Raw genomic sequence first — 13,839 nt, forward strand, 5'->3', positions numbered from 1 at the left:
GCAATCAAATAAAGACTCCCTCCAGGGCTCCTGCAGCCACGGTAGCGTTACAACAGTTAATTAAAAAAAAAGAGTGCCTAGTAGATTAGGTATTCAGTGACAAGACGAGTTTGTCGCAACTTAAACCCAAATCCTACGTTCTTGGCGACTTACAATTTTTTTTAGATAAATAAAAATAGTACATATATAAAAAAAAAGAATGACTACTTAGCGACTGTCAGCTTCCCCAGGAACGAAAAAAAAAGCGATCTCACCCGTGAAAAAAGCAGGTAGGTGGTTTACCTATTCGAGAAGACAGCTTCCATTCAGGACTTTGAGGGCTTATAAAATAAAAATATCCAATCAGCCTGATTTCTCATGATTCTGATCTGATCTGATCTGATCTGATTCGATCTTCTCTAACCACCATCGTTTTTTTAGTCCTGTCAAGCTAGGAGGAGTTCTACTCTATATAGTTCTCAGTAGGCAAATAAATAGACTGATTGATCGTCTTCACGAAGGAGAAAAAAAAAGGAGAGCTCAGTAGGTTAGATACAGTACGTACATACGTAGCCTACATATTCCAGTGGTTTCTAGCTAGGGATTTATGCGTATAAATAGGGGGAAAAAAAGAAAAGAAATAAATCTGGTCTCTATTGACCTAATTATCTTGCCATACTAACATAACATACCTATCTTGGCCATGGCTGTTTCCGGTGATTCTATTCCTTACTCTATTTACATACCTACCTTACGAGCAAGATCCGCCCCGAATCGGCAGCCGATTTTTTGCACTATTTATACATATATATTTTCACTCACCTACCTAGGTGCCTATGTACTCTACATACATGTGCGATTTGCTATACTAATAACAATAAGAGGAATACTATAAGTAGGTAACTCTCTGCAGGTACCTACCTAACCATCCATGGATACAGTAAAATTTTACCTAACTCTGTTGGGTACTCTCTCTAGTCTAACCAATCATATTATACTATTTACTCAGTACATCTACCTAAAAATCAAGAATTTCACCATCGAATCCGGATCCGACGGGAATTGAACTTGGCACACGCTCCCGACTTTTGACACTTACTTGATTGATCGATGCTAAGAATTTACTTACTTTATCGGCAAGAAAACAAGAAAAAAAGGTATGGTGGACTCGACTCGACCATGGAACGCGAGCTGTCATGTCATGTCAGCCCAGCCCATGGCATTGGCATGGGAATGGGTACGGGCATGGGCATGTGCTTGACTACGAAATTTGGTCAATTAAGAAATAAACACAGCTTATGTTTTACTAGACAATGCCTTTTTTGTTGTTGTTGTTGTTGTTGTTGTTGTTGTTGTTGTTTTGTTGTTATTTTGTTGCTGTAGTTCTCTGCATACTTACTATCATGTGCTTGGGCTAATTAAGCAAGAAGTAAATAAACAAATGAAAAAAAAAGGAGTAAGAAAGACACAGCTTACGTTTTACTGGACAATGCCCATTTTCTTTTTTTTTTGTTGCTGTAGTTCTCTTTATCCTTATTGTTGTCATTGGCAAGGATCCTAGGCCCAAAGCAAATTTAAATTAAAAAGGAGAAAAAAGGAAAAAGAAGAAGGCAAAAAAAGAGCCCCACGGACGTGAATACGTGATAAAATTGGCTGCATGCAGCATAGTACTGAGGTGAACTGTATGGAGCACTCCGTCCTCCATACACAGCCTTATACTGTGGGCCATTCGCTTAGTAGGAGCTCCGGCACAAGCTAGCAGTAATCAGCAACCAGCAATCAACAATCTGTCAATGATGAACCGTCATTCGTGTCCCTTTCTCCCCATCCAGTACTCCGTATATTGCTTCCACTCCGGAGACCAAGTTAAGCGCCAGTTCTCCCTATCTGGATATCTTTGCCAAGCGTATTGATTTCGGTGGTGGAAGATCGAGAATAAGAAAACATGTTTTGTAAGATCTGGGCCCAAATAAGGCGGTGTACTTGCTTGTGTCGTCCCGTCAGTCTGGTCACTATTGGTCCACTCAAGCTCTGAGAAAGTGACCTATTCCATGAAGGACTCCTGGACAATAAGGAAGGAGATTCAGCTGCTGCAGCCTGGAGATTTCGTACCAAGCAAATTAGAGCACTGAGTAGCCCGTACGGAGTAGAGGTGAGATAATATGCGTCTCGCTTAGCCACATCTTTCTCCTGAGAAGCCCCTGCAGGGCAGAGGTGCTAAGCCTTGCTACCTCTCCAGCTATCACAAGTTGAGTCGCAACCAACCTTGCTGTAATTCGGTCACCTGTGGACTCCGTTTGTTGTCGACAGCTGCGACTGCGAGCCGGAAGTGTAAGCCGCGGCAATCAACGGGGATCGATCTCGAACGGCGATTCAGATGCTAGGGCCATCGCTAAGTTAGGTCTGGAGCTGTCGTACAGCTATGACTCCGTACGGAGCACAGGGCTGTCACGCCTGAGACTCGGGTCCCATAGCGTCCCTGCACTGACCATTTCGCGTGTTTTCTCTGCCAACCCACCTTCCAATACCAACAGTCCCAATTGTATTCCGTATTGTACCTGTAAAATGCGCTACGCGTAGCGCACTTCTTCAGTTAGTGGGAATCATGGTGCACGGCGGCGCAACCGGATTGGACGGGGGTCTCGTAAGGAATAAGGCCTTAGATTTGCCAGCTTCGCACGGTGTGGTCATTATATTTTCCAGCGCTCCCAGTTCGCGGAGTGTCGAGACAATCAAGGACACGCAACGAAGGAAAGACCCGATTCGGTAAGGCGCAGCTATCAGGTCCCAGCATCTGCTCAAGGGGCAGCGGACATCGTACCGCGCTGTACGACCGAGATGCTGCTGCGATCGCAACGATGGCGCGCCAGGACCGTAGGCCTGGAAAACGACAATAACGGATAAGGTCTAGCAGGGATATCCCCTTGCGAATCCCCCAGTCACCATCCGCAAGCTCACCCAAGGTGGTTGCCGCCGATTGATTCATTGAGCCCGCGACCATGGCTTCCATCATTACGTCAATGCCAGCAGCTCAGTGCCATTATCCCTCGTGATTCGACCTCATCCATCCCGCCATGTCTCTAGCAATGAAACAAGATGGCCTGTGGGCAATCTGGGAAGGCCAAAGGAAGACTCCTCGACCCGTTTGCTACCGAGATGCTCCCTGGGCGTTTCCAGATCGGAGATCGTGACCTGCATTGCGGATGTCTGAGATGTGATCCGTCCAATTCCCTCCGATTGCCTGCACAAGACCGCAACCCTCTCACGACAGAAATTTCCATCCACGTCGCGGATGTGATCTCCCGGACAGACTGCACCGTGCAGTCGAGGGAAAGTTTCCCATCCATTGTCGACAGTGTATTTATTTTTTTTCTCACCCTCACTTGTACTATACGTTTGGCAACCACTCTGTACTCCGTATATGTTTGCCTCTCCTTTCTCAGCCGCAAAGTGGTTCGATCTCACTCGTGTAAGATGGTCGTCTGCACAGAGGCATTGGGACGGTCTCGAGCGTAGCGGCGGAGGGCCACGGTTTTTCTTCTCATCGAGAGGTGCCTTTCCTTTCGTGTTTCGCTGACGAGGTAGACGCGACAGATTGTGTAGGGTATTCAATTGTTTTCCTTCACAGACCTTGCGTCCTCGACAACCCCTAGGCACAGTGACCACCGTCCCCGCCACGCCTGTGTGATTTTCTCCGCCAGCTTCTTCCTTCAGATCGGGGCATCCGTTGCTCATAATAGCGTTTGAAGGTGGAATACAACGTGGTATTCTGCCTCAATCTCAGTTTTTGAGCTCAGTCGCTACGCAGTGGTGTTGCGAGTGCTCAGCCAACACCCCTGGATAGGGACTGCCCCCCCCCCTCTGGAGATGCCGCCTTGGAAGACATAACAGGAAAGAGCGCAAACTCAAAGAGAAAAATCCAAAATCAACCAGAAGAAAGGAACCAAGGGCCACGGTGTGTACCAATTTCTTTCTGTGACGCGAAAGGTCTGGCGATGCTGTTGCTCTTTGTACGGAGTCTACGCTACGGGCTACCAGTCAGGGCTTGTGTATTATATAGGGTAGGTTTCTGACTGGAATGCTAAGCGCGCGCACCCCAGGCGCACCACCAGGTTAATCTCGCCAATCTCTACGATTGCCCTTGCATATCTCGAGGGGCCCTGGCGGCGCCTACGGGGAAAGAAATCTTGCATATCCGGCTCCATCTCCGCACGACACGAAGAGCCAAAACGGTTGGCTCAGCCGGTTTTAATCTGCGCGGTGGAACTGAGAGTGGCCTCTCATAGCCGCGGTGGTCGACGCCATCCAGCGATAGCCACAGGGCAGGCCCAGACAGATCTACTCGAGATTTTGAGTTTGGGGCCCTCTCGTGAGGGTGATGGTGACGGTGGACAGCCAGGCTGCCCTAACAGCCAAACAGAATAACTCGCACGCGAGAGAGGGGACTGCCAGTGTGCGCATCATTGCGAGGCTGTTACCTCTTACGGTTCAAGACGGCCTGTCTAGCCGGATGAGCGCCCGGGACCCTTTGTCACCCGTGGTTCAAGACGTTCTGGGAAAGCCTGGGAGGCAAGAAGAGTCCAACGGTCAGGCTGCATTGGTTGCAGTTGCAGTTGCGCTCCACCTGCCCATCCACGACCATACGGGCAAGAGGCAGCCTACGGTCGACGACAACCTAGGGCCCTGGACCTGGCAGGCTTTCCGTCCAACCTCCGAGCAGCACCGTGCTGGCCTTCATCAGCAGCATCATCATTATTATCAGCATCATTGTGACCATCGGCATCCAGTTCTTTATCAGCCAGTGACGATCGCCAATCGTCCGTCTATCATCTCTGCCGCTTTAAGGTTGGTCTCGAACGGAGGCACCGAGGGGCGCTTGCCGCTTGCGCGCACAAGCGTTTCTGACGACACCTCCACCACCTCGATCCGCCGCCGTTTTCGTTCCCCTCCGCTCTTAGGGCTGGCAGTACAGAGCTGATAGATTTATTCCCACGGATTCCCCACCCATGGTAGTGGTGGCCGATATATTCTCTCTGAGAGCCTACCACCCCACTGTATCAACGCGGCAGCCATCTTCTCGACGGTACTGTCCGTCTGTCTGAGCCCCGAGAGCGCGACCCATCTTTCAGTCGTCCTCTTCGATCTTTCGTTAGTGCCTTTATTCTTCCCCTGGTCGTTCGCCATCGTGGTTCTCCAGACTTTGGGTCCTGCTGCGTTCCCGGTTCGTTCCCGTTAAGCATTCGTTCTGCTCGCCTTGATGAGTGCGTCGACGTTTGCGGACAGCTCCGTTCCTCGCACGGAATCCCAGAGGTTTGTCGACGCTGATTTTCCGTGTCTCTCATCCATGCTTTTTTAATTCTCTTTTACCTACTCTTACTCAGCTTTCCAGGGGCTCCCACTGACAATGTTGGCCAACAATAGCTCTGACTTCGAGTTGATTATTCGCCAGCAACCGGAGCGAGCACGGGTGGCCGGAGGGAAGGAGAAAGGTAGGTCGAAGCCTCCAGCCTGATTTCTCGCTCTTTTTCTGTCTCTGTTTCTTTTTTTTTTTTCATCCCAGGAAGATCCTCCTCGGGATTTCAGTCAAAGTGAAACTGTTCCAGACTGAGAAAAGTAATTCTGCAGAGCGCAAGCCCGTTGATCCACCTCCCATCATTCAGCTCAAAGTTCGAGAGGAGAATACCTATCTGGCCCAGTAAGTTGCCTGGACCTCTCCCTCGTGTCTCTTCATCCGTGGTGGACTCGGTGAGCGCTCACAGCTGCAGACATTACCTTCAGAGTCCCTATTATTTTATGTGCTGTAGCCTGTACGATGCAAACGAAGATCGTCCAGCGCCTGTGCAGCCGTCCACCGCGTTAGCGGGCACGCTTGTGTCGTCTCTTCATCGGCTGAAGGATGTCGATAACACCGGTGAGTCCTGTCTGTTGCAGGAAAAGACATCCTGGAGATCAGCGCTGACCGGGGTCAACCCTTCGGGGGGCTCTTCAGACGGAGGTTTTTTCGTCTTTGGGGACTTGTCCATCAAAATCGAGGGCGAGTTTCGGTTAAAATTCACGTTGTTTGAGATGCGAAAGTAGGAGGAGTCTCCCCGCAGTGAATGCCGCTCATCAGCAGAGGAAGCTGACGTTCTGGCGTCTCTTAGGGACACTGTCACCGGTCTGAAGTCGATTATTTCGGATCGGTTTCAAGGTGAGGCTCTCTTCTCTCATCATGTCGATTAAGCTTGTTGACCTGGTGATAGTATTGCCTCCGAAAAATTTTCCAGGAATGGCGGAGTCCACGTTCCTGTCACGGTCCTTTGCAGACCAGGGCGTGAAGTTGAGAATCAGGAAAGAAGCTCGGAATATGATGTGAGTCCAATTGGTTTCATTACGGAAAGAGTACTGACAAGATCCAAGGAAACGCGCCGGACCCCGGCCTGAAGACTTCCAGAATATCCCTCGATCGCCTGATCGCACGGCGATGCCGCAGATGCACAATCCGGCTTTCGGGGGTTATCCTACCACTGGGAGGGAATACAGTACCTACTATGGGGGACCGGTGAAGCGTCAGCGGACCTCCATGGATATGGGAACTAGAGGGCTCTACGATAACGATGGCCGATTCACCCAGACCTATCCACAGACGGCGTTGTATACGAACCAGGCAGCAGGAGGCTACCAGACTCCGATGTTTCAAGGGTATTCAACGGGTCAGACAGGCTTGCCCGACTATGCGGTTCGTCAGCCTCAGTCCGTATCCAACGCGGGGTCCTCATACGCCGCTGCTGAAGATCCCATGCTGGCAATGAGATCTCCCGGTGGCGCTGGATACATGACTCCGCAGCGTTATCCTGCTTACACTGGGGCACAGATCTCTTACGGCCTCCCTTCTGCTCAAATCCCTCAACTCCCGGATTCCCAGAGAAATCCACAGGCATCTCTGCAACCGCTTGTCACAGGCCAGGCTGTGAATCAACAAACAACTGTATGATTCATATTCCCCTCCGCGATCCAAAGAGCCCAAAGCACCCAAAATCCTCCCGGTTAAGATCGCTAAGAATGATGATTTCCGGGGCAGGCATCTGATTCTGTAGCCTCTATGATGCCACAAGTCTATCCACGCTCACAGTTTCAGACCAGTTCGACCATCCTGCCTCCCCTCCAGCGCAATCGCAACTTTCCGCAGGTGACAAACGGCACTTCAGCTCGAGGATATTTTGATCAATCTTCCCAAGCCGCTACTCCAATCCTTCCTTCCCAACCTATACCTACCACCGATGGCGACCGATACGGCGCTGCTACTGGTGGCCAGACTGCATTTGATCATCCAGGCTCCTCGAACGGGACTCCGCGATGAGCTAGTGCGTGTCGACCGTATCTGTTGTCGTCTTTGGTGTCGGATGTTTTAGCCAGAATTCGCTTTCCCCCCCCAGTGTATTGTTATGCATTCGTTTCATTTGGATAGACTGCAGGTGGCGGTGGTGTTTCACGGGGTTTAGGTCACACGGGTTTTCTCATATAGGGCGCCTCGGGACACAAAAAGAATGGTTTGTTGTACTCAGACGGACGGGTAAAAGTGGTCTTTCTTTCAGCTGTACATATTCGTTATCTTGAAATAAGATTGTGACAGGTGAGATGCCTGGAGATTGAGTTGCTTACTAGGATAGTCTCGTGTGTGTCCAACGTTCCCTTATATCTACTTGGTTCTCATGGGCTGATGACACGCCAAGTGACGTCTGGAGACATGTCCATGAGACGCCAGATTCAATGATGACGAACAGCGCGCGAATTGCTTGCAAGATCCGAAGGCCAAGACTAGAGAAGTCCTGCTGCCTGAGACCATTCTCTGCTGGCTTGTATTCATTCGTCGCTCCAGCTCCTCTGGACACCTGACCTCGTCTGCGACTATTTCCTTTCCAGGAAGTGCGCTCCTTCTCAACGTGGACTCACGCGTTTTAGGCAGGCGCGTTTGCTTACTAGCATCCCCTTCTCTATCCACCCTACCGACACTCTTTGACTTGCTATCCATTCCTAAATCAAATTCTGTGACAAGACTTGGTGGAATCTCGTCGAACCAAAAGCCACTATTCACTATTCGCATCATCGCCAGCCCGACAGGGCGTGCCAACGAGAATGCCTCACCTATTGGAGCCCAGAAATCTCGAAATTCAAGCAAAATGGGATGGAGAGGTCGGACATGCCGTCGACATCAGTGTGTCACTTGAAGTAAGTCCGAGAAACAAAGAATCTTCCGGTCATCATAGCTAGTATTGCCATCCAAGTCTCCTAACACTGCTGGGGTCGTGTTACCAGATTGAGAGTGAGCCTGATACACAGCTTCACCTTCTTGATGCCAGAACGCCGTCTGTTTCCTTGAAGCAGTCGTTCTTGCGGCGACTGCCACAATTTGACCAAGGACACGCTCATCCGGATGCGGAAGCTTTGGACGACACTTGCTCCAGATACTTTTCTGTTGATGAGGGAACTAGCGTCAAGCGTCAGCCGAAAGACGATAACGATGAACCCAGGACACCTTATACGAGAGATACAGAGTTTCCATCTTCTCCGCCAAGTAGGCTCTTCCCCCCAAGTCCAGCAAGCGCTGAGAAAGCCGTCAAATCTCTTCATAGTGGAGCGAGCGTGCCAGAGCGTTGTGAACTAGGTGACGCCAAGTCAACAGAATCCCAGCAGCCAATGAGTCCTGGGTCTTCTTCGACGACGTATAATTTCCTCCATTTTCCTGATCAAGGATCTAATGAACAAGATGCAGAAGTCCAGATCTTTCCCGATAACGACACAACCACCTCAGAAGATGCTGCAGCTACATCGTCATTTGCTGATTCACGGGCGTCAGAGCCTCCTTCATCTCCACGGCCTTTGTCGAGGACATCCTTGAAGATTATCAAACGTGAAGAAAGGAGCCGCAACCAACTCATGCGTAAGCGCACCGCCAAAGACGCAGGCCTTAGCGACTCAGGATCCAACTCTCCTAATGAACAGCACATTGACGTTGAAGGGAGCACAGCCCACAATGAGATTCCAACACCAGATCTCAATTCAAGTCTCCTTCATGCCCCTGATTTGGCACTCCAGACAAGATCAGTCAAAAGATCCCAGCATGCCAAAGTACCTCTGGGGACCACCATACGCACTGATCGACCGAGCTTGATTCCCATACGTACTGCTCCTGCCTCAGAGACTCGCGTGTCACCGACAAAGCTTTGTGGGCCTTCTTACCCAATCAATCCAAAGGAGGATGGACCATCACATGAATATGATTCGCCACAAAAGCCTTTTTGTTCTGAGCAAGGTGACGACATCTTCAGTGAGAGGGAGGTCTTCAACACTAAGCTTTCCACACACATCATGCCTTTAGTGCCTCCTGAGGCTCCAGGTATGAGAACAATCTTCTGCGCTAGTTTCTGAGGAAACCTGACCAATTTAGGGATTGCAGTTGAGGAGACATATGAAGACGAAACGATTGCTGAAGACGATATTTCAAGGGACGACGCAGACGCTATAGATTACGAGGAAGCTAGTGTCGGCGATCTGAGCCTTCCCCCTAGTCCAAGTCCATCTTCTCAGGATATTATGCCGTGGAAGTCAACATCAGAGCTGTTTGACTGTCCAAAATTTGAAACCCATCATGATCAAGAGGAAAAGGTGCACGAATGGGGATACTGCGGTGGGTCCGGGGAAGACCCCGAGGTTGTGCTTGAGGATGGACATCTGCTCTTGCGAAATTCTAGCACTGTTAGACGAGCCTTTTACAAGGCCACGTTCACTGCTTCCATACTGCTAAAGCCGGAAAGCGATGGGTGGCTAAGCCTGGTCATTCCAGGGTTGCCGAAGACGTCCAACAGTGATCATGGAGCTCTGTTCTTCGACACACCCCCAAATCGAGGAATCGAGTTCCAGACAACAGGTCTACATGCATCTGAGATTGTCCATCATTGCTTTCAAGCCCGATTTCTGCTTATAGAGAGCCTCCACGTGTCTTTCCGTCTCTTGAACTCGAAGAACTACATCCTTCCGTCCTTCGATGTGGAGCAGGAAATAAGAGCCGACAGCGTGATGGTTAAAAACAAGCTACAACCGAATGAATACCACTTGTTGGTAGCGTATCATGCATTGTGCTCGTTGCAGGTACATGGAGTTTGTTTTTCGGCAGAAAAATGCTCCTTTGCCGTCCACGTCGACGGGGGCCCTCAAGGACAATTTATATGTGAACTCGAGCCGCGACCAGGACTTCAAGTGATCCGCTTGGATGCAGGGGGCGAACGGCCAATCGGGGTGTCTCACGTTGAAGTTGTTTGCGCACCGCGCAGTCTGGAAGCGTTTGGTATCACTTGGTCAGTCAAAGTGGACGGCACCAAGTCATCCACCTGGTTACCCAGAATTTATCCGGCGGTCTCAACGACCTATACACGGGAGGGAAACCACCTTCGACGAATATTCGCTAATGTCGAAGCTATGATGCCCTCTGACGACGAGGATGGAGCCGGATTCGGAACGTTTGTCGACGACGATGAGGAGGATGTGCAGTCGACGGCCTCTTCTGAGATGGTGATGTACCCTCGAAAGAGTCGAGACGAGTCGTTCTCTGTTAGTACCGCTCCATGTGGGATCGCCAAAGCCTGGCGGGAATTGATCCTGAAACTCAGGCGTGACGAAGTGGCGGCTAGTCGCACCCAAGTAGTCGTGACGATTTTAGTGCTCATTGTCTACTGCCTTGCTGGTTTAAGTCGGATCCAGTGGATCTCCGGAAACCCCGGCTATTCGCCTTGGGGTCTGGAGAATCTGATTCCCGGGAGTATTCTCGGTCTCGACAACGGCCAGCAAACGTTTGGAGACAGATTGCTGAACTTCAGCATCCTAGGCGCCGAACGTCTTCGGGAAGCTCTCCTTGGGAATATCTGTAAAGAAGCTGGAAATTTCCCCGACGGCGAACATTCTCATGTAGCCTCCGAGACAAGTGTTGAGGATGGAGACAGGGAGATCGACGAAGCTCCATCCGATGCTCTTGCAGCAAATCAAGTGGAACTGGACGCTGCTACAGGGTCGTCATGCACGGATGAAGATGTCATCACGCCTGTCAGGGATACTGCGTTACCAGAAAGCGTGAGGTATGTGCCCGACACAGTCTTAGGTTCAAACGAAGAAGCGTCGAAGGTATCACGATCCCTCCGAGACAGAATGGACTACTTCCTCGGATGGAAAGGTCCTTTGGACGGTTAATGGCCAGAATTTACTCCGTACTTGTTAGTGGAGTCACTCATCGACTCGTCGGGGACGTCTTGCTAAGGTTTGTCTTCACCAATCGTCTTTCTCCACCAATGACAGAATTCATCCAAGATAGAAAAGTATGAGTGGCTACTGTATCAGAGCAAGGCAGGTCTATTCAAATCCATCGAAGCGAGGAGCGGTCCTGTTGGTTCAGACTTAGAGAAGTATCTTAGTCAAGGGGAGGGCTTTCAATCTTTTGCTCTGTCTACCTAATCTGTGATATTGTTCCGAGTATGCATGTATGTACAGTAGTACATCAATACATTGCAGTTTTCACGATGTCTTCTCTGGTCAAAAGGTCACTGACGAGCCAGGTTTGCATTGCAACTGCATCCTACCTACAATTTAACCTGACTCAAAATGAGACCAGGACGATCTCGAAGTCGAGGCGGTGTGAATTAAGAGGAGATGATTCGTGTGAAAGGACCTCCCCCTGCGGGGGTTTTGCTGCTCTGCGGCTGTTCCGCGGCTGTCCGGGCGGAGGGGCTAGTTACAGATTACGTAGTAGCCAGGATCTGGCCGTGTCCGTGCCTGCATGTCAATTCGCAGATGATAAATTTGATAACAACCCCGATAAGCCAAGCGGGTCACGCTTGTTGCTAAGAACGGATTAGCCTAGCTGATCAATCCCTCAACAATGATAGACTCTCCCGCAGCGCGGGTGTCCACCTGGACCCTGAAGTCCAGTTGGCAATCCCGAATGGACTCAACAGCTCTTAGCTGGGTCCCTTTTTTGAATCTTTGCTTTGGCGGGCCGTTGACAAATCCCGAGCTATTTGAAACAATAGATTCATCTAGCTGTTTCGTCTTCTATTGGCGCTTCTTCTCCACACTTGGACGGGAGGCCGAGCTGATCCTCCTGACGCTTCCATGGAAAGCTCCAGGATAAGAACCAGAGGGGCATCAACAGTGCCCTCTCTCTTCGCTTTGCTTCGGAATGTAAAAAATAATAACAACGTTGTGAGTCATTCAATAATATTGAGTCATTCAACCATACACCGAAGATAGTTTATTTTTTTTTCCTGGTCGACTCCGTTTCCCGCTCGTTGGTTCTAACTCAATTCTCTCCTTCAACAATGGCTACGCAGCCTACGCAAGGTACGCTCTGAATACATTCCTTTCTTCTTGGCTCTCTGCGCCTATCACCATCCTGAAAGCCAACCCCAAATTTTCACCTTCCTTGGCTTTGTCTTTTTTTTTTCTTCTTGTCGCTCTCTTCTGCGCCGAGTGCCAAGATCGAAGTCCTAGTTCTGAGATCTTGGCCTCTTCCTCCATTCTAGCCCAAGAACAAGATCCCCGGGGGTGGCGTTGATGTATTATATATATATGTGCCATTGGAAGGAGGAGGAACGTGTTTTCCATCATGAAAGTCTCCCGATTTCTTTTTCATCCTACCTGCTCTCTTTCCCCCCTTCCTTTTCAGAGGCTGCCTTTTGAGGGGATCGGGAATTGGCACAATATGTATCTGCAGTTGCTTCCGCAGTCCTCGATCAGTCCCTCCTTGACAAGCGGTGCGATCAGCACTGTAAAAAGCACATCTCACGCTTCTTTTCTGTCAACTGCACCACATGGGTTGAACGGTTGCGTCAGTCCATCAGCTGACTCAAATGGTCAACGTGCAATAGACAAATTTAGGACCGGTCTGGAACAGAACAAGGAATGGGCCGCCAAATATCGCGAGCTTTTCCCGTCTCTTGCCCAGGGCCAGTCGCCTGAGATTCTGTGGATCGGATGCTCCGACTCGCGCTGTCCCGAGACCGCCATCCTCGGGCTTAAGCCGGGAGATGTCTTCGTGCACCGCAACATCGCCAACGTCATCCACTACGGTGATCTCAACGCATCCTGCGCGATCGAATATGCAGTCGCCCATCTCAAGGTCAAGCACATCGTCCTGTGCGGCCACACCGCCTGCGGTGGCGTCATGGCGGCCCTGGGCAACAAGAAATTGGGCATCATCGACGCCTGGCTGATGCCGCTCCGCCGCCTTCGTCAGCAGAACCTGGAGCTGCTCCAGTCGCTGGAACCGAAGGAGGCGATCGTCAAGCTCTCCGAGCTGAACATCCTGGACGGAGTCGCGAAGCTGAAGGAGAACAGCGTTGTGCTGGACGCCATCGAAGAGCGCGGCCTGCAGGTGCACGGCCTCATTTATGATGTTGCCAGTGGGCTGCTGAGGGAGCTGGAAGGGGGTGAATCGCACGAGGTCATCAAGGCTCGACTGACGGCGTTCAAGACGCAGAACTAGGCAGTCGAGGTGCCTGTTTGGTTGTGGAAATCATGATATATGAGCGATGTCGCATTTGTCTGCATTATCTGCATTGTTCCTGTTTTAGAGACGGACTGAGTCTGTCCTGTCGATGTCAGTAGAAGCGAAAGAATTAAGAATATAAATAAATTAATTAAAAGAAGAAGAAGAAAGACAGAAAGAAAGAATTGATATACTCCGTACCTGGACCAGTAGAGTACCTCTTCTTCCAGGTCCTCCACTTCTGTAATTATAACATAACCTACCGCGGTACTGTTATCTATACCTCCAGAATTAAATCCGTATGGAATGTTGATGATCATTGGAAGTGCACTAATATTCCTTTCGAC

General features: G+C 50.1%; 5 protein-coding genes across 5 annotated transcripts; 4 read left to right on the plus strand and 1 right to left on the minus strand.

The window, feature by feature from the left end:
• Window positions 1–3,039: 3,039 nt before the first annotated feature.
• Window positions 3,040–3,714, minus strand: VTN77DRAFT_6103 (uncharacterized protein; the record flags this gene model as incomplete). The annotated part of the gene is made up of 1 exon (XM_069422345.1): window positions 3,040–3,714. One exon carries the CDS (start codon window positions 3,712–3,714, stop codon window positions 3,040–3,042), a length of 675 nt encoding a protein of 224 aa, XP_069276358.1.
• Window positions 3,715–4,357: 643 nt separating this feature from the next.
• On the plus strand, window positions 4,358–4,957 carry VTN77DRAFT_6104 (uncharacterized protein; the record flags this gene model as incomplete). The annotated part of the gene is made up of 1 exon (XM_069422346.1): window positions 4,358–4,957. One exon carries the CDS (start codon window positions 4,358–4,360, stop codon window positions 4,955–4,957), a length of 600 nt encoding a protein of 199 aa, XP_069276359.1.
• Window positions 4,958–5,236: 279 nt separating this feature from the next.
• VTN77DRAFT_6105 (uncharacterized protein) lies at window positions 5,237–7,318 on the plus strand (the record flags this gene model as incomplete). Its single annotated transcript, XM_069422347.1, has 10 exons — window positions 5,237–5,289; window positions 5,401–5,468; window positions 5,605–5,674; window positions 5,745–5,890; window positions 5,969–6,053; window positions 6,123–6,169; window positions 6,222–6,330; window positions 6,379–6,697; window positions 6,833–6,946; window positions 7,040–7,318. The coding sequence occupies 10 exons, from the start codon at window positions 5,237–5,239 to the stop codon at window positions 7,316–7,318; spliced, it is 1,290 nt and encodes a 429-aa protein (XP_069276360.1).
• A 776-nt stretch (window positions 7,319–8,094) lies between these two features.
• Window positions 8,095–11,199, plus strand: VTN77DRAFT_6106 (uncharacterized protein; the record flags this gene model as incomplete). The annotated part of the gene is made up of 3 exons (XM_069422348.1): window positions 8,095–8,187; window positions 8,275–9,355; window positions 9,407–11,199. 3 exons carry the CDS (start codon window positions 8,095–8,097, stop codon window positions 11,197–11,199), a joined length of 2,967 nt encoding a protein of 988 aa, XP_069276361.1.
• A 1,124-nt stretch (window positions 11,200–12,323) lies between these two features.
• VTN77DRAFT_6107 (uncharacterized protein) lies at window positions 12,324–13,489 on the plus strand (the record flags this gene model as incomplete). Its single annotated transcript, XM_069422349.1, has 2 exons — window positions 12,324–12,345; window positions 12,873–13,489. The coding sequence occupies 2 exons, from the start codon at window positions 12,324–12,326 to the stop codon at window positions 13,487–13,489; spliced, it is 639 nt and encodes a 212-aa protein (XP_069276362.1).
• Between the last annotated feature and the right edge of the window lie 350 nt (window positions 13,490–13,839).

This window comes from Rasamsonia byssochlamydoides (assembly GCF_041956645.1).
Source record: "Rasamsonia byssochlamydoides strain NRRL 3658 unplaced genomic scaffold VTN77scaffold_46, whole genome shotgun sequence".
NCBI classification, from domain to species: domain Eukaryota; kingdom Fungi; phylum Ascomycota; class Eurotiomycetes; order Eurotiales; family Trichocomaceae; genus Rasamsonia; species Rasamsonia byssochlamydoides.